This window comes from Macrotis lagotis, chromosome 4, assembly GCF_037893015.1.
Source record: "Macrotis lagotis isolate mMagLag1 chromosome 4, bilby.v1.9.chrom.fasta, whole genome shotgun sequence".
Taxonomy (NCBI): domain Eukaryota; kingdom Metazoa; phylum Chordata; class Mammalia; order Peramelemorphia; family Peramelidae; genus Macrotis; species Macrotis lagotis.
Window position 1 is genome coordinate 147670500 of NC_133661.1, and position 27711 is coordinate 147698210.

The 27711-nt window shown below is 35.5% G+C and overlaps 1 protein-coding gene across 3 annotated transcripts in view; it reads right to left on the reverse strand.

Moving 5' to 3' along the window:
- Nucleotides 1-27711, reverse strand: part of RORA (RAR related orphan receptor A) — an 861625-nt gene that overhangs the window by 183329 nt on the left and 650585 nt on the right. For 2 of the 3 annotated variants that reach the window (XM_074234286.1, XM_074234287.1), the window contains one exon: nt 12394-12423. In XM_074234286.1, coding sequence (XP_074090387.1) covers nt 12394-12423 — 30 coding nt within the window. Of the gene's footprint in view, nt 1-10902; nt 10965-12393; nt 12424-27711 lie in introns of those variants that run through there. The other variant, XM_074234289.1, reaches the window with a different exon arrangement.

Here is a 27711-nt window from a genome sequence, read left to right on the forward strand (position 1 = left end):
GCTCCCATAAAAATCAGGTGTAAGAGTGTTAAGAGAGAAGTTTTTAACAAGGAGGAAAACCCTAGACAGTTGTCTCTAGGATTCTTCACCACTGCTTCAAGGACAACTAGGAAAAGAGCTGCTATTTGAGGCAACTTCATTATAAAATCATTTTTAATAAGCAATCTTAACAAAGAGAGGGAATACTCTTGTGGAGAAGCCCCCAAGGGACCTAGAGGCTGCCCAGTTAAGTTATTAGGAAGTTTCACACAAGGGACCAAACAGCTATTTCATTGGCCTCAGGGGACAGAGTTTAGTTTTCACCTGTTCTCTAGAGGCATTGGTGTTATCGTGTCTGCTAACAGCAGATACTGGTAACAATCAATTATCCCCACGTCCCAACTTGGTGAGGGAAAGTGAATTTTCAGTTTCGTTGACACAGAAAGACGGCAAAAAAAAGAGACAGATAAATTAACTCAATGTGGTTCATTATGCTGAATACTTACAAATGCACAATGTAACAAAAATTCCTAACATGTACCTTGGTTATCTTTAAATGACATATAATCCCTTTATGAGGTACTTATGGAATGCAAACGGGATGGGGGGGGAAGAAGCCTAATTATTCTATTACATCACACAGATGGATCTGGGGAAAAATTCTTTGTGCTAGTAAATCCTTGCCACTTTACTTGGTTTCAACAAGGTCTGAATATAACTTTTTAAACCAGGTCTCAAGCTCCTATTAAGTCCTATCTAGAACCAAGATTTCTTGAAAGACTATATAACCTCATAACAATGTCTGACAAATCAGCAGCATAAATAAAAACAAAGGCTGGCATTCATATACTTGATTCAAAGTGAATATATACTCTCTCCTGCTTCCCTTTTCATCTCATGTTCCCACCTTAAAGTTCAGGCAATAAACAATTTTGCCAGCATAAATTTTATATTTGTCTGGATAGAAAAGCCAAGCATGCTTTTTTTATTCACTGTTTTTAATAATCAGGGCAAGATTGTAGATTTTTCTGTGCTAGTAAAGATCCTAATGCAGCATTGTATTTTTTTCCTGTTTTTATTCTTGCCTTTCTTCCTTTTTTCCTTCCCTCCCTTCCTCCTTTCTCTTTTTTCTTTCCTTCCTTCCTTCCTTCCTTCCTTCCTTCCTTCCTTCCTTCCTTCCTTCCTTCCTTCCTTCTTTCCTTCCTTCCTTCCTTCCTTCTTTCCTTCCTTTTTTCCTTCCTTCCTCCTCTTCTTTTTCTCTGTCTCTCTCTTTCACTGCAAAAATATCTAGAGTATTATTTTTTCTTTTTTTTTTTTATGTTTTTGCAAGGCAAATGGGGTTAAGTGGCTTTCCCACAGTCACACAGCTAGGTAATTGTTAAGTGTCTGAGACCAGATTTGAACCCAGGTACTCCTGACTCCAAAGCCAGTGCTTTATCCACTATGCTGCCTAGCTGCCCTCAGAATATTATTATTATAAAATAATTTATCCTAAACTTGGTAATGTAACTGAATTTCAGTACCAAATTACTACCTAAGTCATAGATCAGCTCAATTATGCTCACTAATATATATTGAAGTGCCTCATCAGAAAGTACTCTGGATTCATTGTGCTTGGTAGACCAGGTGTTTGTTCCAGAATCATGTCACTTGAGTTCAAATTCCAGTCTGGCTCTTGCCAGCAGGTTATCCTAGCTAAGTCAATTTCCTCATCTATAAAGTAGGAATGAGAATAGTAATTGTACTACCTACCTCATAGATTATTGAGAGGAAGGCCTTGTAAACTTGAAGGATGCTACAGAAATCATCTTATTCTATTTAGTGGTGCCTATATAGAACACCATCTGACTTTCTTCTTGAAAAGGCTGAAGAGTCAATTCTTGTAGAAGTATTCAGCATACACAGACACAAGACTTATGGATCATCTATACACCTTTGACTTTCCTGGGTTCTGGCATCTGTTCCATTCTGGCAATTATTGGCAATTATTGAGGACATCTATTTTTGAGGATCCGGCAGTCTAAACATAGAAAAGCTCATCCCCAGTTGGTTATAAATTTGATTGACCATTTGCTTATAAATTTGTCCATGGCAACATAAATAAAGAATAATACAAAATTGCTACCAGGAAACTGTTCTATCCTGGAAACGAGGCTTTACTTTTTGTGTCAAGATAACAGGATATAATTTCAGGAGAAATTTAGTCACCTCAAAATTTGCCTCTCAGGATAAGCATTTGCAAAAAAAAAAAAAAGACCACCATGAAGACAACTGAACCATATTTGTGGGTGTTTATTGCTGAGGAAGAAAAGCAAAAGAAAACTTCCAAAAGAAAAGCCCTCTAAATTCGATCAAAAGCTTCCTCACTACTCAAAATGGTTATAGAGTAGGATGGGAAAAAATTAAAATGCTGAAAAGTTTAATTCAGGAATAAGAATTGTGCTTTGCACAGAGTAGGGATATAAATGTTTGATGAATTGAATAAACTAAAATGCATCTTTAAAAAAACACTCCTAAATAGTGTAATATTGAATGGATAAATCTCTGGTTGGGAGATGGGGTGGGGGTGAGGATGGTACTCTTTCCATCATCATACATTTAAGCCCTTTACACATCCTTATTGTTGGCTTTTTTCTGTACATCCCCCCTCAGAGAAACCACCCAAAGCTGTGAATGACACCTTCTTCCACAGCAGCCTATGGCACAAATTGATCTCAATGCCAATGACTCTTTATTTCAGTCGTTCCTTAGTTTTCAATTCTTTTGTTGTTAATCGTTTCTCTCCCTCTTTGGAAGCTTTTATATTAAATGATATATCCATTAGATTTCTTTTTTTAAGAATCTTTTTTTGTTTTGTTTTGTTTTTTAGATTTTTGCAAGGCAATGGGGTTAAGTTGCTTGCCCAAGGCCACACAGTTAGGTAATTATTAAGTGTCTAAGGCTGGATTTGAACTCAGGTACGCCTGAGGACTCCAGGGCCAGTGCTCTATCCACTGCGCCACCTAGCGGCCCCATCTATATGATTTTTTAATATTAAGTATAGTTCTATATGAATTATCAATGTGTTCAGAGACTGAAAAAATAACAACATAGGATCCCATTATAAAATAGTTTTAGGGTCAAAAGGAAGTTAGCATGGTATTCAAGGGCCCTATAATATGACCCTAAGTTACCTTTCTAAGGAAGGCTAGGTAGTGCAGTGGATAGAGAGTCAGATCTGGAAACAGGAAGTCTTATTTTTGTGAATTCAAATCTGGCCTCAAAGACTTACTACCTGAGTGACCTTGGGAAAGTCATTTATCCTCTCTTTGCCTTAATCCACTGGAGAAGAAAATGGCAAACAACTCCAATATCTTTGCCAAGAAAATCCCAAATAGAGTCATAAGGAGTCATACATGACTGAAACAACAATGTACTTTTCTTAGCTTTTCTCTCACTATCCACCTTCAGGTGTCCTATGACAGAGTCAAACTAGACTGTCTGCCATTTCCTGACTTTCTCTTGTTTTCCCATCTCTGTATCTTTATTCACACAATTCATTTTATGTGAAGTGCCCCTATATTATGCATTTGAATATGTGGAAATCCTATCCATCCTTCAAAGTTCAGTTTATATATCATTTACTCCGTGAAACCTAGGTTCCTGTCCCCAGTCAAAAATAATCATTTCTTTGTATTCTTGGAGCACTTTATCTGTCTCTTTCTTAAGGTACTGACTTATTTATTCTGCGAGATTTAGCTGAGTGTACTTTATGTTTCTAAATCATAAGGTCCTTGATGGCAGGGACCATATCATTTTTGTACTTCAAATATGTCCTAGCACAGAGAAAGCAGATGATCAAAGTTTGTTTGTTAATATGAATTGAACATTTCCATCTTTGGTTGAGAAAGATGTACTTTTTCAAGAATGAAGACCCCTTTTGAATGTCTACATTTTCACAGACTTGTGTGGAATTGTGCTATTATTATCATTAATTGAGAAAAGAAGTAACTAGATATATAATAACTTGCAACAACTTTGTGTATACCCCTTATCTTCCCTCAGCACCCAGCTCAAAATTTACAAATACTGTGAATTCTTTTTAACATGCAAAACACGATTGGATTAGTAGGCTACCCAAAATCTTGGCACAGCATAGCATAGCAGTGTATTTTATTTTGGCACTTACTTTGTGATGTATGACAACATTTAATTTGTGGTGCTTCTTGTGAGAATTAAACTAGGTCTTTAAAAGGATGCATATTTAAATGTGGGAACATTTTTTAGGTGAGGATATTATTTAGCTTTAAATAGTTTTGTTAAAGTGAGTTTTTATGTATAAATGAAAGAAAATAAATCATTTTTATTTCCATTTCACTGTTTAAAAAAGTGTTAAAATTATTATGAATTATGTAGTATTATGATTACCTTCCCAAATATCTTCTTTAACTTGAATTCTGTACTTCTTCAATACTTAAGACCATTCTAAAGAATGAAGTCCTCTGGTTTTAAAAAGAGCTTAGTATTACCAGCAGCAATTTAGACTTCTTTGTACTTGTCTCCATAATGGACCTCTATTGTATTTTTCAATGTTCAATTCAATCATTAACAGAATATATCAATGTGTAATCCATCTATAAGAGAGAAACAATTATGTATTTTAGAGGTTTTTAAATTTTTGGTTTTTTGGAGATACTAAGAATGGGTTATTCTGAATTATTAATTCTGTGATTCAGAATTCCTTTTGACCTTGAATATGAAAGGGTATCTTTATCCAGGCAAATCATAAACTGAAAAATCTGGTAATACTGATAAATGGACTTTCCATAAGTACAAATCCAATCATATCACTCCTCTACTCAATAATACTAGTGACTATTTATTGTGTTTAGGGTAGAATATAAACTTCTTTGTTTAGCTTTTAAAGCCTTTTCCAATCTGGCCTCAATCTATCTCTCAAATTTCATTGAACATCACTCTATCTCCTCCACTTTGGTTTTCTCTCTCTCTCTCTCTCTCTCTCTCTCTCTCTCTCTCTCTCTCTCTCTCACTCTCTCTCTCTCTTCCTCACATAGAGTACTCTTATCTCTTTCCTATCTCTGTTTATGAGTGGTCTTAGAATTCACTTGCTCCTTACCTTTACCACCTGAAATCCCTTCTCTCTCTCTCTCTCTCTCTCTCTCTCTCTCTCTCTCTCTCTCTCTCTCTCTCTCTCTCTCTCTCCCCTCCTCGTCCTATCCCATCCCCTCTCCTCTTTCCCCTCCCCCTTCTCCTTCTAATTTTCTGTTTCAGACTCTCCTCTCTTTCTCCTTTTCGTCTCTCTCTTCTCTATTCTTTCTGTCTCTGTCTCTCTGTTTCTTTTTCATTCCTGGTACACAGAATGACTATTAAAAGATGTTTGTTGATTAGTAAAAAAAAATTATGTTTAGAATTTCAACTAATTACCTAGAAATGAAAAAAAATCATTATTGAGCTGCTAGGTTGGTTTTGGGTGGAGAAGTAGGGGAGGGAAGGGCATGAATTTAGAAAGTATAAGACACATTCTGGGATATAATGAAATAAACAAAGATTCTGCTTTTTTTTTTCAGAATTCACATATCCTCCATGAAACATACGCATTGAAGGTATATCTTTTTTAACTTCTGAGAATATTCAACCTTGTAAGAAACGGATAGTGTATATATATATTCAAAATCCAATCCAATCAGGAAGCATTTTATTAAACAGGACAATTGACAAGATATTAGGAAACAAAGACAAAATGAAAAATAGATCCTGCCCTCAAGGAACGTTGAAATTCTACTAGGACGAGGTTTCCTTAACCTTTTTTTGCTTGTTGGATCTCTGACTAGACAAGTCTTGGATCTCTTTTTAATCTTTTTAAATGCATAAAGTAAAAATAAAATAGGATTCCAAAGGAAACTAATTATATTGAAATACAATTATAGAAACTTAAAACAGTTTATAGATAGAAGTTAAGTATCCCTTTCTTAGGGAAGCTTACATTCTTGCAAGAGCTTTATTTAAGCTCGTCTTCTACTGATGGACTGAGTTGCTATGCCAGGTAACTATTTTCCCTTCAGCACATATATACCAACTTTTGTGTGATTTGTTTTGAACATAGCTAGAAAGACATTGGTTGGGTCAGAGCAGGAATATGACTGTGTAAAATGCTGTCCAGGATCCCACAGCAGTTATGCCTTATTTTTTTTCAGTCTCCAAATTTAAAATAATACCTTAACCTACCTAACACCCAAATTATTGCAAAAGCTTCCTAAGAGGTCATCTTGAGGACAGTCTTCTCCACCATAAACTTCCAATATGCATTCCATTCTATTACTGTCAAACTTCATTAGAGACTATTTTCAGTACTTGTTCTCTTATTTTTTTAATGTAATAACAACTGTGGTATATTTTAGATAATACCTTCCATTTTAATACTGCTTTAATACCTTCTTAGCCCTTTCACCAATATTTCATCTACATTTTGTCTCTATCCAAGTCCTGTAAGATAGGGAAGATATCATCTCTACTTTATAGATGAGAAAAATGAAGTCCAGAAATCTTAACTAAATTACTTAAAGTCACACAGCTACTTGAGTAATAGAATTAGTACTCAGGTCTTAAAAATCATTGTTTAGGTCTCTTTTTATAATAAAATAATTACCTTTTATGTGTACATCTTCCCTCCCCACTTAGAGACTAAGATCTTTGTAGATAGCATATAAATCTTATAATTTCCTCTGTATCTTCTGTGTTTTGAATCTCAGGGGTATGCATATGGTAGGTACTCAGTAAATAATATTCTAAGGGACCAGGGTCTGCTGGCTCAAGGATTTTCGTCTTTGGTTCTCTACTTTATTCTTTATTTACCTAGAGCTCACTGACAGAATATTCCAAGACATTTTGTCTGGAATACTCCTCTCAGTATGGCATTAGGAAATATTTTGAAAGAAAGCTTTCCAGGCTAAGAAATGAGTCCTCCAGCTGGCCCATATGTACTTGGTTAACCTCTTCCCTGGAATGTTTGCCAATGTGTAGACATGACCCTGTTGAAGTCCTCCTACAAAAGAGAACTTCAACGTGGCTTCTACTCACTCCTGCTCCAATGAAATGCAGGGAAAGCAAGAAATTAAGAGTGAGTCACAGAGTGAGTCAGACCTGTTGTCATAGCAGTCTTGTAAGCCCATAACCAAGTACCTCCCACTGGCTTTGCCAAGAAGGGTTCTTGAGTTTTCCTGGCTGAAAAAAAAATAATGTAGATGAGCAGTGAACCTGGGATTGCTAACAGTGTCTACATTTTTTAAAAAATGGCCTGAAGGAAAAGAAAACCAGAAAATAGTTTTTTCCCCCTCAGTTTGAGGCAAATGGCAAAAATTGTAACGAATTGTGGCAATGGTTTTGTGATATCAACAAATACCTTAGGAACTCACGCTAAGGCTTCAGACCTAATTTTCTCTAAGTAAAAATTCAAAACTAAATCTCCAAAGGTGAAAAGTGAATACATTAACCTATTTCATTTTAAACAACTGCAAAAAAATCAATTTTTCCTAGATGCAAAAAATGGGATTATTTACTTTTAACCTCTCAAAGAAATGTTCTGATTTGTGCTAAAAGGTTTTTTATTATGAAGAAAATTAAAATATCTTCATATAAGATATAGTTATTTAAGATAATCTTTCAAGTATATGCCTGTTTTCAAGAATATATGATTCAAGTGGCGGCTAGGTGGCGCAGTGGATAGAGCACTGGCCTGGGAGTCAGGAGTGCCTGAGTTCAAATCCGGCCTCAGACACTTAATAATTACCTAGCCGTGTGGCCTTGGGCAAGCCACTTAACCCCATTGCCTTGCCAAAAAAAAAAAAAGAAAAGAAGAATAAATCATTCATGTCCCTACTAAAGTATATATATATATATATATATATATATATATATATATATATGTGTGTATATGTGTTGTTTAAAAATCATATCCAAGAAAGCATGTTGACTTGAATATTTGCCAAATATGCTTCTGAAAATTCCTTTTGTGGAAAAAAATGATATTTCTAAAATACTTGCAAAAGCAAAATCAAGTCTGTGTTTTATGAAAAAAGGTAATTTCATCAAGATTGCTACCTCTCCGCCATGGGAAGGAGAGGCAATTGAATATTTTCTTGATAGTTTGCATCTTTTAGGAGTAAGGGAGCAGGCATAGGATGTAAGGAGGGAGAAAAAGAGGAAGCAGTAAAGATTTATTAGACCTGGAAATTGTCCAGAGGCCTCTATCATCTTGGGAATTCATCCCACATGTTGTGTGGAGTTTATTTGACTGTGAATTAATTCTAAGGTTTAGTTTTCATGATATAAAATATCCAGTTATTTGGGAACATCTACCATGATCAATGACATTTTTCATTTTTCCTCTAGACATTTGTCATTTTATAATATCTTAACAAATTCAGACGAATACATGAGGATGTTGATTACTAAGTCAAGAATAAATGACCAGTTGTCATTGGCACATAGTGAAAATTCAGACAACAGCTGTTTCCAAGAAAAAGGCATAGCCACACAATATCATTCCAGCAGGAAAGGAAGAACAAATATGTGAAACACCAAAACAAATTTCACATGCAAAAAGAAATATCACTTTGAAAATGATATTTAAGCTCCCATATCATAATGCAAAAATCATCTCCACACCACAAGTCAAAACTCCCTTTCATGTTCACTCACCAAAACCAATAGTAACACTTCTAACCAACATCACAGACCTTAGAATTTCACAATGTAATTATTGACTCTCCACTCCTAGGAGATTTGAAGATCTTTGTTTTCACAACTGGATAGCCAAAATTAAAAACAGGGAAGGAAGGAAGGAAGGAAGGAAGGAAGGAAGGAAGGAAGGAAGAAAGAAAGAAAGAAAGAAAGAAAGAAAGAAAGAGTGAAAGAGAGTTGAAAAGAGAGGGAGAAAGGAAGGAAGGAAGGAAAGAAGGAAGAAAGAGAAGGGATAAAGAAAATGAAGGAGAAAGAAGGAGAAAAAGAGAGAAAGAGTGAAAGAGAAAAGAGAGAGAAAGATGAAGAAGGAAGAAGGAGAAGTGAGAAAGAGAAGGAGAAAGAAAGAACAAAGAAAGGATGCAAATAAGGCAGGAAGAAGAGAAAGAAATAAAGAAAAAAGGGAAAGAAGGAAAAGAAAGATGATAGGAAGAAAGAATGAAATAAAGAAAGAAAAAAGAAAGGAAGAAAGAAAAAGAAGATATACAAGACCAACAATAGAAAACACTTTCCCCTTCCCCCCTAAAAAAAGAAAGAAAATAAGTCTGAACCTAACAACCAACTCATGACTTCTTCCTAAGGTACCCACCATTCAGAGTTCATTATGTGCTCATAGACTGATTAGAAGCTATAAGAATCGAGTTTTCTTACACATGAGTTTTAGGCTTACCTCAACCAACTCAAAATTTCATTTAAAAGTAATACCCATGCTTCTGGGATAACAAGGTGTCCTAAAATATTATCAGGTGTCAAAGTCATTCAGAATCACTTTGTGATTCTTGCACCTCTGGCTGGTATCCTTGTGAGCTGACACTTTGGTCTGATAATATATTCTACAACTGTACATTTTAATTTGTAAGTTATACAGTCTCTGTGCAATGGAGGTTAGGAAACCCAGTTTGAAATGGGTAATGTAAGGTGACTTCAGCTGTTGATTATTAGGCAGGCAAGTTTTGTCCATATTTTCCAGAACCTTGGCTAAAAATGGAAGCCTCGAGACAGGACAAAATGTATTCACCTTCTTTCACTGATAGAGAAACTTTCTGAAGAAGAGATGTCAGGATAATTTAAGAGAACCTGAAATTTAACATCTTAAGAAAACTTATAGACAAGTTGGAGTAGTTTAGGACTCAAGGAAATATCAAGTGATGCTAAAGAAGAGTTCCTCTGGGGATGTTTATTAGAGAAAGAACTGATTCATTTTTTTCCTCCTCTCAAAGTCTGAGCCCTACAAAGATGCGAAGATCAGAAATAGAATGGGTTTTCTACTGTGCTGGATGACAAATACAATCTCTATGGTCAATAGCACAGAAGCAGCTCTTGCAAATATTCACAACTTCGAAAACTTGATTTCTATCTGACATGTGTGAGATGTTGTATCAATTATCTGTCCAGATCAGCTCATTCTTTGGTGGTTGGGATGGAGAGTTAATTCTGGGAACCACCCCCTTCCCCCAAGAAAAAGAGGGGAAAATATCACATGGTCCCTAGATATAGATGTCATTTTCTATATATTTTTTTTGGTTTGTATTATACAGAAAAGTACTTCTCTACAACCCTGTCAAAGTCGTATTATGTTTTACCTAAGGTCCTTCTTCTGTTTTTCATAATTTAAAAGTTACATGTTACATGACCATAGATGCTGGTCATGTTACTTGCTGTACCTGTTGTTCTTTTTGTCTCTTTCTTTCCTGACTGAATCTGTTAACCCCATTCCAACAAGGGTAAAACAAATGACATTTCCTGTTGCTAGGACACATTATTTTGTATACCTTGCTGCCCCTGCCATTTAAATGTTAGAACCAATAACATTTTTTCAGAAAACAATATATTTTCTGTTGTTAGCAGTTGGATAATATCATTCTTGATAATTATCGTACTTTATTGTCCATCTCTAATGGAAAGAATATATTATTGCCTAACATCTTCAGAAGTGTGACTTTTAACTTGGAAAAAAAAGTTGTTATAAGCTGAAGGGTGCATTAAATGTTCAGTGGAATTGGACTAGGTCTTTATTGACAAAAGAAGACTCAAGACATGGTGCACCTAGAGAAAAAGTCTGGTGATTTCAGCTTCGTGCAAGGTGGACAGGAGTCCAGGCCCCAAAATGCTATTGAGTCCGCACAATCAGCAGCCCCGTTCAGGAGAGGCCCAGGACTGAGCCAGCATAAAGACTGAATTACTTACCACCTCTAGAGTGGGTCGTCCGGGCAAGGCTGTGCAAGGAAGCTCTCTGTACCATGCCTGCCCTGCGGATATACAGAGGACTTCAGTCTCCTGTACTGTCAATCTCTCACTCATTATGAGCTCAAAAATGCACCAACAACAGCAACAACAAAACAGCCCCCCAAGAAACTAGGGACCACTCTATGCTGAAACAAGGGAAACCAACAGGAGCCCATTATTTAGGTGTTGGGCAGAGCAATACTGAGGTTGAGTCCATTATTTAAATGTGACCTGGCTGAATAATCTTTTCTCAAGCAAAACTTCCACCGAAGCTCATATGAATAGTGCAGAAAGGGACCACAGGATTACACTCTAAATGGTAAAGATCCTGATGTCCATCAGTATTCTGTTTTGCTGTTTCAAATCTCAAATGACAGGCAACTTCAGATCTAAGTTTCTCCCCCCGCTACAAATAGAGACAGACAGACACACAAACCCATGAGCAGCAATTCAAATAAGCTTTCAACAAAACTGAGGCAGGAGCTAAAGCTGCTTAGGTATTACAATGACTTAATAAAAACAATAACAAACTTTTTAAAAAGTTCCACAAAATATCAGGAATTTTAAAAGTGAAATTGAGAAGATTGTTTACCTCTTGGTCTTAGCAAAGAGCTATGGAGAACTCTACAATTATCCTAGGTTAAGAAAATAAATGTCCAAAGAAAGCTCAGGTATGCTACATTCTATATTTCTGGCCTAAAACAGGCATCATATTCTAGTGACACTGGTCTTTTGAGGTCTAAATGACACATTGGTCAAGTCTAATGTAATAGTCTGACTAGCTGATTCCAATGACATATTAACTTCCTTTTGCTGTTTAGTGGACATTAGCACAACACATCTCAGACTGCCAACTACCACATCATATGTTAGCACAAATTTTTAAACTTCTGTTGTAATAAGAATGAGGGTTCTTTATTAGCAAAGGAGGAATCAATCATACATGTTTGTAGCCAGCTAGCGCCCATTTCCATATCAAATAAGTAATGCCATTTACCAGGACTTTCTTTAGGCTAAGTTTGCAGTCACACAATAACTCCTATATTCCCAAGCAATGTTTCTGTCTCACAGATACAAGTTTAAAAACAGTCTAATCTAGAGACTAGTAGTAAAGGGGAAAGGAGGCTGAATTGGTAAAGAAATCATAGTGATTTCCCATGCAAACATACCGACCATTTCTAAGAAGCACACAGAGTAAGGAAGATCGCCAGGTAATAATCCTCTCTGTTGGATGTCAAGATTTGCCTGTCAAATAATGGACTAAGACATAGAAATACACCAGAATGTCAACTGGCCCATCTCTTCAACACAAACTCAGATAAGGACTTGTGATATTGCACCATAATTTCTAACTTTCTACATCACAGATGAAATGTTAATGCTTGAAGAGTGCCATGAGGCAGACATAATTCCAACTCTTCAGAACACTTTGGAGAAAAATAAATCACTTACATGTATGTGTCTTCTTTGTTACCGAAATACCTGAAAGAGAAGAAATGAAATCAAGTGTGAGAAAGTGACCTCTTTTTGATAGTTGTTTTAGACAAAGATGTTTCTATAAACCACAAAAAAGCTGATCTTTTTTTGACTTCCATAAATACACTATGTCATTAAGATATTATTTCAGAGGAATCATTAATACTGTTATCTTCTACCTCCATGTCTTTTTGTGATGTTAACTAAAACATATTTTCCTTTTCTTCATTAGATGAAAAGAGCACTAAAAGGAAGTCATATTCTGCAAAAGTGAAGAACCAATAGTAGTTTCAAAGAACCCATGATAAAACATCTCTGCCTCTCCTGTACAGAAAGTCTTGGAACCATGAGAGTAGAATGTTCCATACATTATCGGAAATGTAAAGAAATTGTTTGTTTCTTTTGCTCAACTGTTTCTCTCTAATATAAAAAAGATCTCAGTTTAAGAGGTGGAAGTAGGTATCCATAAATGACTACAAGGTTAAAACAAAAGACAACAACTAAACTTATCATTTTAAATTATCAATAAGAATTCACAGAGATACCACTGAATTTTCTCATACGGAAATGTCTGTTCATTTCAGTCACTTATTTTTTGGTTGAAAAGCAAGTAGAGATTGATGGTGGGGAGGATAGAAGGCTACTTTCTCTCCTCTCATTATAAACTTTCCTTGACTTATTTATCAATACATTGGTCTAGACAACAGAAAATTTAACCTGCTATGAGGTTTTCTTTTGCTTTTCAATGGAAGTGATATGTCATGTCTATTATTCTGAGGAAAGAAACAGAAGAATAACCTAGAAAAAAAACAAACATAGATGCCTGACCCCAGTGAGGTCAGAAGTAAATGACCACCACTTCTATGGAAGATGGGCCAAAATGAATGCCATCTGTTCATATGAAAATGCAAAAGAATTCATAAGACCCTAGATTTCATGATATTTCAGAGGTGATAAAAGAAGACAAGAGTCAAAAGAAAGACATTATGTTAGAGATGAGGGTTGACCAAATAATTTATTTCCATATAATTTCCATATAATAGTTGACCATATAATTTATTTCCAATCTATAGCTGATGAGCCTCTCTAAACCTGGCTGGGTCTTTCCTTGGATAGTAAAGATTATTTATCATTGGAAACCTTTCAATTCTCATAGAGCCTGATCCCTCATAGTCACATTTTTAAGAACTTGGGGGTCATTTCAGTGTTTTGAAGAGGCATTGGGATAAGATATTTTGGTCTTATTTTTAACTACATAATAATATTTAAATGCTGTCATTCTAATACAGAGATAAAATGAACATAAGTTTGAATGCAAACCATACTGTTGCCATTTCCTCAGGTCATGGGGCTATAATTTAAATAGTTTCTTCTTCAGGGGATATTCTAATGAGGAAAGAAAAGGAGACTAGAATAGTATGTGCTGAAAAAATTGAGCCTGTGACTAAGCACAGTGGTAAAATGAATTTTATATTTTTGGCTTCCAACTTATTAAGAGAGCTATTTAACCCTCCACCCTGAAAGTAAAACACTTTGGAAAAAGCTGCCCCCCATGTTAGGCCTATTACTTAGCTATGGAACATGTCATATGGGGTAGAAATCTGTTCTCAGAGTCCACAGTAGATGTTGAAAAAAACGTTAATTCCAAAGTTATGCTCTGAGACCAAAATCATCCACTTGCTCCCCACACAACTTTCCAAAGGACTTATTTAGGGAATCTGAAATTACATAGTGCAACCCAAACTCAAATGTATTTTTTTTTAATTGAGGGAAAAAAAAACTATTGTTTTTCATTTTGTTGTTTGGTTTGGCATCATGAAATAAGTCATGCAACCCTTGAAAGGCTCTGTATAGTCCTCTGCATTGGTTGTTTGTCCCTGTCCTTGGCATTCTAGAATCCTTTGAGATAACCTTTATCAAGGAAAGGGCACTTCACCAAATAGCAATGGAAAAGAAAGTTTCAAATCTGAATATAATTTGCAACTCCAGCTCATGACACCAGCACCAATAAATTGATACATTAGTGCTCTTTCAGCATTATGAGAGCCATATGTGTACTTTTCTTAGGAAATAATGCTTTCTGTAAAATCACTTTGAAGAGAAAGTGCTTATGCTGTCACTCCTGATTATTCAGGGCTTCCTCACAATTGGATTTAACACGGCACAAAACAGACCTATCTATATTCGCTGAGTGTGGAACTACTTTCTCCTGACATCCAAAGCACTGATGAAAATACCACTGCTTCAACTTTTCTACTCAAATTTATTATACAGCATGAGGCAGTGTTGTCATCAAATATTTTCATGATTATTACACTGATAATAGATTTGGAAAATCTTTCCAGGGAAAATGCCTGCTCTCAGAAGGTGCCTGCTATCAGAAGTGATAGGAGATTGAGAGTTAAAACTTTAAATGTTGTGGTGATGACTTGGGCAACATCTCAGATTCTGTGTCTCAGTTTGTTTATTTGTAAGTCAGGAATCAAGCAACATACCATCTACTTCTTAATGTGGGCTAATTAATCAACAAGAATATCCTGCTAAAAGTTTAAAAGTAATTACCTTCAATAATAATGCCAAATTAACAAGAAAAATTGTTTTAAACAAACTCTTGCCTAGTTATGGGAAATTAGAGTGTTTTCCCAACCAATTTCCAGCAAATAAAAAAGAACAGCAAAAAAAGAGAGAGAGAATCCTCAGAGAAGTCCAAAACAAAATGTAATAAATATTTGTTATAAGTGAAAGGGGGGGGGGTGGATTTCGAATGAGGAGCCCTGGTTTCAGATCATGCCCTTGATATTTCCTAGCTATGAAACCCTAATTGTGTCATTTAAATGCTCTGAGCCTCAGTTTTCCCATTTGCAAAAAAAACATAAAAATAGCATTCACCTCACAAGGTTGTTGGGAGTATTTTAAAGGGCTTTGCAAACTTAAAAATGCAAAATAACATGTTATTTTCCTATTGCCATTTTCATAACACCTCAGTAAGACTAGGAAACATCTGGTAATATTTTCTTCAAGTCACAATGGGGAGAGTTAAGTTAAATTAATGTTAAATGAACCCAGAGGAAACACATAAGTGAAGCTTAAACCTGAATATTGATGGGGGCAGGACATCAAGGACGCTTACTACAGAAATGTTAGTATTAAAATCAAGTAAACATAGATTGGGTATACACATACATATAGATGCTTGCATTTATCTCTGAACGCACACAAATCACAAAGGATATCCCAAAAGTCTTAATGCAGTTTTTTAAAAAATAAGCTATGTTGTTTATGGGTATATACAATTACATATTTGTGAGATATATGTATAAAATAGATATATGTATAAAATTCCCCTACATGCCTGTTAATCTGCTTAGTTCTTCAACAACCAATTTTGACAGACATGACTCTTGTCTTCATAGTCTTCTAAATCAAGAAACATCATCTTGGATATGGTTTGTGAGACTCAAACAAATACAGCTATAAACATTTAGAGATAATACCTCCATTTAATTCGAATAGCAAAATAATTTTCTTATTTCTTATTCACATTTCTTATGTTATTACAAATGATGGATTCATGATATTCTCATTCTATACTTGCTTACAGTCAGGTTAAAAATGGTTAGGTAAATATGTTACTATGCTTGTAGAAGGGATTGGGAAAGCTATTTCTAATCTTCCCTTCTCTTTGAGCTTTGGAAATGATACAGTGTAATCATCTTAAATCTCTAGCTTTTCCTCCCCTTCTTGCCTTGATTTACTTCTCCAGATGCTCTGTCCCTCCTGGAGAAGAAGAAACACCATTTGAGTCAACCTACCATCATTTTAAAGTATGATTTTAGAAAACTAGATAGAGAATGTGCTACCAATCCACCTGACTTCATATCCTGATTTTCCCATCAGTGAAATAGGAATGATCATAGTACCTACTTCATAAAACAGTTCTGGGTATCAAATGAGATAATAGATGCAAGCACTTAGAATGGCATATAAAGATTTATCAATGACCAACACCAAACTACTTCTTCTACCACTGCTACTGCTACTCCCTCTTCTTCTACCACTACTACAGATATATCATGTAACTCACATAAAGTTTAACTTTCTTAGTGTCCTGAGACCACACAACATCAAGAGGCCAGCAAAACATTAAAAATGAAATGATGATGTTCAAAACAGATTTTTACACATTATAATAACCACAAACTGACTCCATGGTCTACATTTCTCTATTTTGCCAGTGGAGAAAGTGAGGCAACTAGATAAATTCATAAAAATCAATGTTATTAGGTTTAGTCTAGGCCCTAAACTCAATCCAGACTGTTCTCACTTAGAGCCAAAGGGAGATATTTGCTCATTAGTGTCTGCACAGTCTCAGTGATTTGCTAATTAGCATTGGTGAGGAACTTTGATCACCATCACCAAAGGGTATCAAACCAAGTCCAGCTGTTGTGAGGATTTTGATTCATTTCCAAGGGACTTGGAATAACACCAGCTTGCTTTGCCAGAGGTTCTGCAAGAGGCAGTCAAGTGAATTATGCAAACTATCATGGGTGGTTGGGACTTAGCTTCTGTAGGGGAAGGAACATATTATTCAGTCAGGTATTCAGACAAACCCTAAGTTGGTGGATGATCTTGGGTAAATTAATGCCTCTGTGCCTCAGTTTCTTCATATCTAAAATGGTGGATTATATAATTTCCTTTCAAGCACTAAGATTCAAGATTTTCTTAATAATATTTAGAGCCTTATTCTGTTGCTATTGATTTACCAAAACATAATGCCCATCTCTAAATAAGTAGTAATGTCCATTTTTCATCATAAAATGTCTACTATAAGTCATTTTTTGGAGAAAAAAGCCTTAAAAAATTCTTTTTTTGTCCTAATAAACACTACAGAAAGAAAATAAGAAAGTACATAATAAAAATAATGATTTTGATCAATTTTAAAATTATCTGGTCTATAAGAGAATATGTAAGAAAATGCACTTTCTTCCCCTTCCCTGGACAGATGGGGAAATATTAGTAGGGAATGCTGCATATCCTGTTAGATATGGTTTATAGTTGAACAGCTTTAAAATTTTTAAATTAAAATTAATTTTTAACTTAAATTAGATAAAATTTCACTAGAAAGGGAAGACTGGCATTGTGAAATGAACATGAAGCAAAAAAAAAAACAACAGCATTAAAAAAATTTATCTAGGCTAGAAAAAAAGATAACAAGTTTTGGTAAAACTGTCAGAAACTGCATGTTTTACTACATATAGATAAGCACATTTGACCAGCCAATATTTTAGATGGATTTGTGTCCCTCTAAAGAGATCACAGCAGTCTAAAATTGCCAATTTTCACCCTGTTAAAGGAAAGAAAAAAGATACCCAGAAAAATCCTACCCAAACATCAGTGCTGTTAACATGGAAAGATTTTCTGACTTCTACCCACCATGATTCAGAGCAAGGCTAAGAAAACGTCATGGAAACACCACCAATATATCACTGCCATGATTATCAGAAAGGAAGAAATTTCAGTGTTCCAGTTATCACAGGGCTTAGCACTTCAGCAGTCCAATGTGACATTCCCAATCATTGCCAAATCTTGTACAAATTAACTTTTTTGATGAACTCCTATTGCTGTGCACTTCTCTGTGGCACTGAGTATATTTATACTTTAAAAAAAAAGGCATACTACCTTTTCCTTTTCTCAGGAAAGACAAATAATTTCGCAAAATCTCCATAGTCAATAAACTTGTGGGCAAGTCTAACTATGATAATGCCCTTTAGTCAATATACAGACTTTCTTACTTTGGTTGGTCAACTTTAAACAAATATAAATGATTCTTTTTGAACTCAAATTGATTCTCAGAGTTGCCCACCCAAATTATCTATTATCTAAGTTGAAACCCAATGAAAGAAGCATTCAATATTCATGTTTCCTTATACCTGTCAATTTTCCACATTTCAAGAGGGAGAAATCCATATAATGTTGGACTGAATGATGACTAAAGAATCCTTTGGTTGGCATAGATCATTAATCTGTAGAAGGCCAAGAAATAATGATTTTGAATATTCAGTTTCTGTGAATTTATCTCTACTTTCATCTTATGGAAAATGGCTGTAAATTCATAGGCATTAGAATGGTTTTTCCATCTATGTCTCTAAAGGATTTGTTTTGTTTTTTTACTTAAAAAATCAATCTTTTGAAGCATCAGTTAGAGAAATTCTTTTTGCATGAATGTGAGCAGGCATTATGAATCATTGATAGATGCTTGATAGATTTGGGGGAGTTTGGGTTTAAGGGTACTTGAAAATGGTCACTGTGAAATTTTTAAGGATGAGAGTTGGCTAAAATGGAATGAACACTAAATTTGGAGGCAAAGGACCTGAGTTCATATGAGAATTGTGTGAACCTGGCAAGTTTCTCCCTCTCTTAGAATCAGTTTTTTCATTTCTAAAATAAAGGGGTCAGACTAGATAACCTTTAAGGTCCCTTTAAGTTCTAAATCTGTCATCCCAAGTATATATACCCATAGAACACTTGCAGAAAATCTAGCAAATATGAAGAATAAAAGACATGGTATCATTTACTTCCTTGTAGATTAGTTAAGAGATAGTATGACAAAGAAAAATGACTGCATACCACCCTGTTGTCTATCTAACTCTTCAATGTCCTACCCCAACCCACCCCACCCCCAGTTCTAAGAAGTCCTATGAGTTTCTCCTGATTTGTTAAAAATGAAGAAACAAAAACATGTAAGAAGCTGTTCAGAAACATAGACTAAGTATGGACTAGCCAAAGAAAATGATGTTACAAAACAATGTCCTTGTCTAGGACAAAATAACTATTAATGACAATCAGTACATATTGCTGAAAGTGCTCCAAGTAATCTTTGGACTTTGTTTCAAAAATTCTTAATGGACATTAATGCTTATAGTTCACTCAAAACAGAAGTAAATTATGTGCCAGGGTTGTAGGGACCAAGGACAGCACATGCAAGACATCAAAGCATTAGCAAAGTTAGGACAATCAACTCTACTGTAATTGCATAAAAGCCTTTAAAAATTCACTTAGAAATACTAATTGTGAGCATAAATAATACCTTAAATGCTCGACTTTCTTGCAGTTACACTTTTGCATAGGTTGAACTCTTTCTGTAATAGTAATTCAGCAATTTTACCAAGTTTCTTTTTATACCATTAGCAGATTTATATTTTTGGTTGAAAAATGGTTACAGGAAGAAAAAAAAGGGGAGGAAAAAAACAGGCCATTTCCTCTCCTACCTTTTAATCTTTCTTTTTTTTTTAATCCCCTGATGAATCTGAAAATCTCCTTTAGTTGTGACCAAGAAGGGCAAAGTTATTGCCTCTTTCAATCCCTACTATTATCCTTTACAAGTTCTTTCAAGGATCAGGTCACCACCTAAGACCTTTTATCAAGGTCAATATCAGAAGCACACCATGTTAGAAACAAGAGAGTAAACTTGAATACCAAATCTGGGATTCTTGAATCCTCTCCTTTGATGATTAATATTCTACTTGCTATGTATGTATGTAAAACTCCTATCTTCTAAACGGGGCTCATTTCTTTTTCTGTCATTTGGTAGTGCCAAGTGCACTCTCAGGACTAATGTATAGTAATGATAAGAATAATACATCACTAAAGATCCTTGTTATTTTTTTTTCTTTTAGTGAATTCCAATATTGAATATGTGTCTACTCAGAGAAGATCACTGGCATGATATAAATTTAGTATTGTCTGAAGGCAGGGACACATTGTAAGTGAACTTTCCCAAGTCTCTGAATCTAGAATTAGGTAGTACTTTACTTTGTAAGTGACCTTGAGCAATTAATGATTTCTGGTAGAAACCTTCAGGTTTCTCCATGTTCATTTAGGAACTAATCTAGAAATGAGGTGATAGTGCTTCTCTTATCCATTGCTATTAATAAGTACCAAGAAGTCTGAGACAATGGTAATCATGAATTCATAAGAATAGTGGGTACTGAAAGAAATCATGAAGTCTAGTTGGATAAGAATGATCTAAAAATTTAGCAGTCACTCACCCAAAGCACGTACTATGTTGTCATCTTTATAGTTCCTTCTAAACCAAATGAAGATTGCAGAAATAATGGGTCCCAACGAGAAGACCAAAGCTTAAAGCACAGGTCTAACCATGGCACTCCCTAGCTGAAGAAATCTTTATAGATCCCTATTGCCTTGGTAAAAAAAAAAATACAAAATCTTTTTTTAGCATGTAGCTCCCTTTATTATCTGACTCTATCTTTCTAGGCTTATCATATTCCATATTCTTGTCAAATTGAATTACTTGCTGTTCCTACTTCTTTATCTGTTGTCCAAGCTCTCTTTCATGTCTAGAATGCTCTTATCAATGACTCTTGAAAATTCCTACTTCTTCCAAGATTATTATATCCTACAAGAAATCTTCCTTGATCACCTTAGTTTTTCTTCTACCCTAAATTATTTTATATTTCCATACATTTTATATTTACTGATTAGTGTTTGTTTAATTTGGGGCAGCTAGGTGGTGCAGTAGATAGAGCTCTGGAGTTTTTGAGAAGTTGAGTTCAAATCCATTCTCAGAAACTTCCTAGCTGAGTGACCCTGGGTAAATCACTTAACTTCTACTTGCCACTAAAGAAGGAAATAGCAAACTACTCCAGTATTTTTGCAAAGAAAACCATGAATTGGAAATGATTGAAATAACTGAACAGCAATAATTCATATTATTTTCCCTAATAGAATGCAAACCTCTTATGAGCAGGGACTGCTTTATTTTGTTTTGTATCCCTGGTGCCTAGCACCATGAACATTTGGTGGGGTTAGTGTAGGAGAAAGCTGGGTTTGCAATTTTAGTGAAACTACAGATAAGGAAATACCCTTTACCAAAACAGATCAGTAACTATTCTTCAACTTATAGAGTTTTAGAAAGCTACCTAAATCACTAAATCATAGAAAGGTTAAATGGTTTGTTGGGGTCACAGAGCCAGAAGGTATTAGGGGTAAGGTTTGTGGCTCAAATTATTTTGACATGAAGTCAGGCCTTCTAGCTTCAGCCATAGTATTGCCTCTTTCTTGCACACAGTAGATACTTAACAAATGACAGTTGCAACAACTTATCACTGATCCACAAAGCAAATAATTTCCACTGTTCCAATATTCTTCAACATCAACCACTAGAATCTAACATAGATACTGTCAAAAAACCTTTCAATATGGGACAATATAAGGTATTCCAAAGGTCCTTCTCAACTTTTTAAAGTTGAAGTTGATTTAAAGTTTATTTAAAATTTAAAATGGCACAGACCTTTGGAACATTGTATGAACCTTGCTCCAATTTTTTGAAAAAGTCAATTCCATACTAGAAGCTAGAAAGGGATGTTAAACTTTTCCTGATCTTTGGAAGAACAAAGGAAAGAACAGAAGATTTTAAAAATACTAGAATTATTTCCATTTTCAAAAGAAACCAAAAAGGAACTGATTGAGTCAATTATTGGGCCATTTCACATCCCTTTGCTTCTAGGGAAACTTTTGGGAATGTCTTTCTGGATAGGCAGAACTGCAGGACTACGGCATAAGCATTTTCCAGCAGACACAGTACTGACCCCAAGAGTACTGAATTTAGAGTAAAAGGTCTTAAGTTCAAATTGCAGTTGTGTCATTTATTACTCTTGTATCTTTGAGCAAATAACTTAACTTGGCTGGGTATTTTTTTTCCTGTAAAACCAAGGGGTCAGACAATTTGACTTCTAAGATACATTCTAGATTTATGATCCATATACTGATTTATAATTTGACTACATACTGGCTTTTGTAGGTAGCAGATAAAGAGGAAAGCAATTGGCTAACACTGGATTTGAAACCAAAGGATTTAGGTTAAAATCTTTTGTTTTAGTTTTTTTTTTTTTTTTTTTTGGTATGGTAATGGGGTTAAGTAGCTTGCTCAAGGCCACACAGCTAGGCAATTATTAAGTGTCTGGGGTCACATCTGAACTCGGGGCCCCCTGACTCCAGGGCTGGTGCTCCATCCACCGGGCCAGCTAGCTGCCCCTCAGGTTAAAATCTTGTTCTACTCTTACTACCTATGAAATCTTGGAAAAAACATCCTAGTCTGTCTGGGACTCAGAGTCATCATCTGTAAAATAAGGTGAGCATAGTCAGAGTCCTTGAGGTCTCTTCTACCTTTAAATCTATGATCCTCTATAAGATATCCTATATTTATGAACTTTACAAAAGTTTGCACAGTAATCCATAGACCTAAGTCCTTCTTATATCTATCTACTCAACAAAGCTATACACAGATGTCTGGGCCCATATTGACCATGTTGTAAAACTTTTTCCAATCCCTCCTGCCCTTTCTCCTCTCCCAGTTATTAGAGCTATCTCTTTATTCTCAAATAATCTTAGTTCTTTTGGGGGTATTTTGTTTACTTTGATTATTTGGAACCCCTCCTTGCCCCAGTAGAATATAATCTCTGTAAAGGGCAGGGATCATTTTTATCTTTGTAAATTCACTTCTAGCATAGTGCTTGTATTTACTAATGTTTACTATTTATTGAATTAAATGTTCATGTGATACATACTGGACACACAATAAAATATTAATCAAATAAGTGTTAAGTGTAATGAAAAAGAGATACAAAGTAAGAATGATTTTCTTCAATCTACTTTACAAATATAATCTCCTTGAGGGCAAAGAATACTGTTTTTGTCTTTGTATCTCCCTTGTTTTGTAGGTGGTGGTTATTTAAAGCTTGGTGGATAACTTTAGAGGCTAATCCAACCCTTTAATTTAGAGATGAGGAAAATGGGACCCAAGGAATTTGGGTAAAAATATTTACTCAAGGTTACTTTTCTCTCAGTAATAGAACCAGGATTAAATCCAGATTTCTTGATTCCCACAATTCTCTCACACTGTTCTACAGAAATTGGCATTGTGTCCATGGGATCATAATGTTTTAAAGAGATCATAGAAGGCATCTTTTAAAAAGATGAGAAAACTGAAACCCACAGATGCTAAATGGATTCCTCAAGGTAACTGAAATCATAAATGATAGACCTGGGATTTGAATCTGGCTCCTCTAACTTCCAATCCATGGCACCTCAAAACACTAATTCTCTAATCCAACCAGCTTTAATTAATGGAACTTGAAAAGTTTTAACCAAGAGTACTTATAAATCATACTCAACATTATACACTACAAATTACTAAAATAGAGGTCTCTAGAATGCCAGTATTATGCTTGCACCCACATTCCTGCTAACTATTATATCTCTTTGCTATAGTGGAAGAGAAATTAGTACTGGACCTGATGGAAAGAACTCCCAGGTGAGGAAACTCCCTTTACTAAATGTAGATCTCTAAAACTTAATTGTCTTGGAGAGTTTCCAAAAGCAGAGGTGGGGAAACTACTGAGAGTGGGTTTTTAGATAGCCTGAGAACTACATTTGGTTTTTATCATACTAGCAACTATTCTACAACATCTCTCTCAAAAGACAGGTAAGAAATGTATAAAATCAGATGAATCAAGAAAGAGACTGCCTGGGAAAAACATATGAAGTGTCTGGAGAAGTTAAAGAAAAACTCAAACCGTTGTAAGAGCTGAAAAGAAAGACTACAACTTGAGAAATACTACACCTAGGGCTCAGATTGGGGGTCAAGCACTCAGCAACCATAGTTAAATGAAGTTTTCCAATGTTTTAGTGTAAATCAATTTGACTGTGGCACAAACTGAATAAATAGGCATGTTTTACTTGTCTGTTACAAAACTCTTATGATCTCCTTAAGGGATCTGCAACAGGAAAGGTTGGGAAGGTCACAACATGACTTGTAACACTTAATCAAGTACAGGGCCCCAGGTAATAAAACATCTACAGAAAACACCCACTTATCCATCTGCTAAAACACAATTCTCCCAAGCTGCAGTATTTTTGTCTATGACATTTTTGGGGATAGCAAATCAAAACAGTTGAATTTCTCCACTACAGTGAGGAGGCTAGGCTTCTGAAAATGATGCTGAATGTGTTCTGGGTGACTGTCTCAGGGGCAATAGCATGCTGTTTTTGCTCTGGGTACACCCTTTCTTGTCTACCCTTATTATCCAAAGGGAGTTTAAAGGATGAATTATTCTATCCTTGGATGTAATAAGGAAACATAAATTGGAACAAAATTTTCATTTTCTAAAACCTGGTCAGAGGTTTGAATTTGCAAGATCACCGTGATAATGATTATCAGTTTCTTCTGATGTCTGTAATTTTGGGTGCAAGAATTCATTGAACAATATTTTGGGTTCAAGTAAGACCATATATACCTCCCAGCTAAACTTTCTCCAGATATGGGTAACTGTGAGCACTGATGAGCAGATAATTCAATTAATTATACATTTCCCATAAAAATCTGCTTTCTATTAGTTTAACTAAAAACAATTTTAAATTTCAATTGAGCACATAAATAAATATTTCCCTAAATAAGGATACCATTTAGAGGGTTTCAAATTAGTATCTTTCTCAGTGTCAACTGTTAAATATCACTACCTAATCTAATGTTAACTTTTCTTATTTTACTTTTAAGAAAAAGTATTTTAACTTTATCTTGGTTTTAGTCAATTAGATATCAACTAATCATGGGCTTCTGACTGAACATGAAGTCCCAAATGTTTATTGCTTTCCATTTTGGCATCAAAGACTCTTAATTACCAGTTGGCAACTTATTAGAAGAGGAGATCACACAGGGTCTCCTATTTCTTCTTGTGCTTCCATTCCTTTTTTGAGAACTGGTATTTCTCCAATCCCATATCGGAAAAACAGACAAATAGACAGACTTTTTCCTCTTATTTATTACCCTCTGCTCTATCCAGGTCTTAGATTTTAGCAAGCAGCAAAGCTTGCCAAGAACACATAGGCAAGAGGGTGCATGATTACAGGTGAGCAGAGGTTTTTACCATACTAGCAACTATGCCACAATGTCTCTCTCCAAATGCAGATAAGAAATGTATAAAATCAGATGAATGAAGAAAGAGACAGTGTCATAGAACACTGGTAACCTGAATTCATATCATCACTGAGGACAAGTATTTTTCTCTCTTAAACAGTGGCCCAGACTTTTTCTAAGATTATGAAATACAAATGGGCCTCTGATCTGTACCCCAGGAGGAAGTTTCCATATGGAGAATTCTCCATATGAATGAAATCACAGGTTAAGGTCTCGCCTTTCACAATAAAACTGAACAAAATGAGAACAGGCAGAGCTTTAAAATAGAGCTCTAGTAGTTTACTCACAGAACTCATACATACTCTATTCACCTAATTCCAGCTATTAAAAAAATTTATTATAGAATCTATCAGGCTATACCAAAGCAGGACCTATGAATGCCTATCCAAATAAATTCACTTTAAACCCATCATTTTCGGGGGTGATTATCAACCTTGATGGACTTGCTCATTCCATCAGTGCAACAACCAGGGACAAATTTGGGCTATCTGCAATGGAGAAACAAAGACCAAAGACTATTCCCTTCAAATTAGAAAAAAAAACCCATCATCATCTTATGTAATTTTACTATCTCATACTTTATTTTTCTTCCTTAAGGATATGATTTCCTGTCATCACATTCAATTGAGATCCATGTATAATATGGAACCAATGTAAAGACTAATAGAATGCCTTCTGTGGGGGGTAGGGGGAGGGAAGCAAGAATGGGGGAAAAATTGTTAAACTCAAAATAAATAAAATCTTTCTAAAACAACAACAGCAACAACAACAACAACAACAACAACAACAACAAAACCCACCATTTTTTTTCTAGCTTAGTTTCTTCTTGGAATTTTAGCCAAGTGAGAAAATTCTAAAATCATGCAATAAACAGAATGGTTTAGTGGGACAGAGTTCTAGACTTGGGTCAAAAAACCAGTTATGACCTTTATTGGCTGTGTGATTATTGGCAAATCCCTAACCTCTGTCAGACTCAGTTTTCTCCTCTGTACAATGAGGGGGGTTGGACCAAATGACTTCAAAGTCTCTTTCAGGCCAAATCTATAATCTTTTAAATCTGAAACTCATGCCACATGCATTCTTCTGTTCAAGGAGATTATAGAGTCATAGATTTTGTACTAGAAGTAAATTGAAAGGTTATTTTGCCTAACCTCAAAAAACTGAGGAAAAAATTAAGATCCCAAGAAATGGCATGTCCAAGGTTTTATAGGTGGTAGAGCTGGGATTTAAACCAGTTTCCAAAGCCAGTTTTCTTTACAATACATTGTGCTGATGATGATTGACAATAAGGCTACTGTCATACCTGCAGAGATACTTGTATTCAGTCTCATTGCTAACCTAGTATCTCTAAGTCTCTTCTTTGTGAAAAGTAGTACACATTTATATTTTCAGTTGTTTTTTAGTCATTTTTTCTCTTCATGACCCCATTTGGGGTTTTCTTGGCAAAGATACTGGTCTAGTTTTCTATTTCTTTCTCCAGCTCATTTTATAGTTGGGGAAACTCACAGCTAGTAAGTATATGAGGCTGAATTTGAATTTAGGAAGATGAGTCTTCTTGGCTTTAGCCCTACTATTTTTTCCACTATACCACCTAGCTCCCCTGTACATTTGTATGACTGGATGAGTGCATCCAAATACACAGATACAAGTCAGTCATATATAGTAAAGGATCCCGGATTAAGAGCCAGAAAAGATCATCAAGACCAATATTCTCATTTTACAAATGAGGTAATTCATTGCCAATGAAGTACAATAAATACCTTTTTTAAGTTATAAGTGATTTGAACCTAGATACTCTTTCCCCATTGTTTCCAAAAGTCATGGACTTGGTATCTGGGAACACAGATTTACACCCTAGCTCCGATATTTACTGATTGTGAGATCAGGGGCAAGAGAAGAACAGGAGAGGAGAGGAGAGGGGAGGGGAGGGGAAGGGAGGGGAGGGGAGGGGAGGGGAGAGGAGAGGAGGGGAGAGGAGAGGAGGGGAGAGGAGGGGAGAGGAGAGGAGGGGAGAGGAGGGGAGAGGAGAGGAGGGGAGAGGACACAGCGGGAGAGGAGAGGAGGGGAGAGGAGGGGAGGGGAGGGGAGGGGAGCAGAGAAGGAACTGAGACAAGCAGGTTAAATGATCTGACCAGGGTCATACAGCTAATACATGTCTGAAGCTGAATTTGAATTCAGGTCTTCCTGATTCCAGCCCTAATCTCCTAACTGACCTGTTAAGTCATACTACCTCTTATATAAGATATGCATATATATAAAATTACATTTATAATATATGCAAAAAGGCAAATACACATATG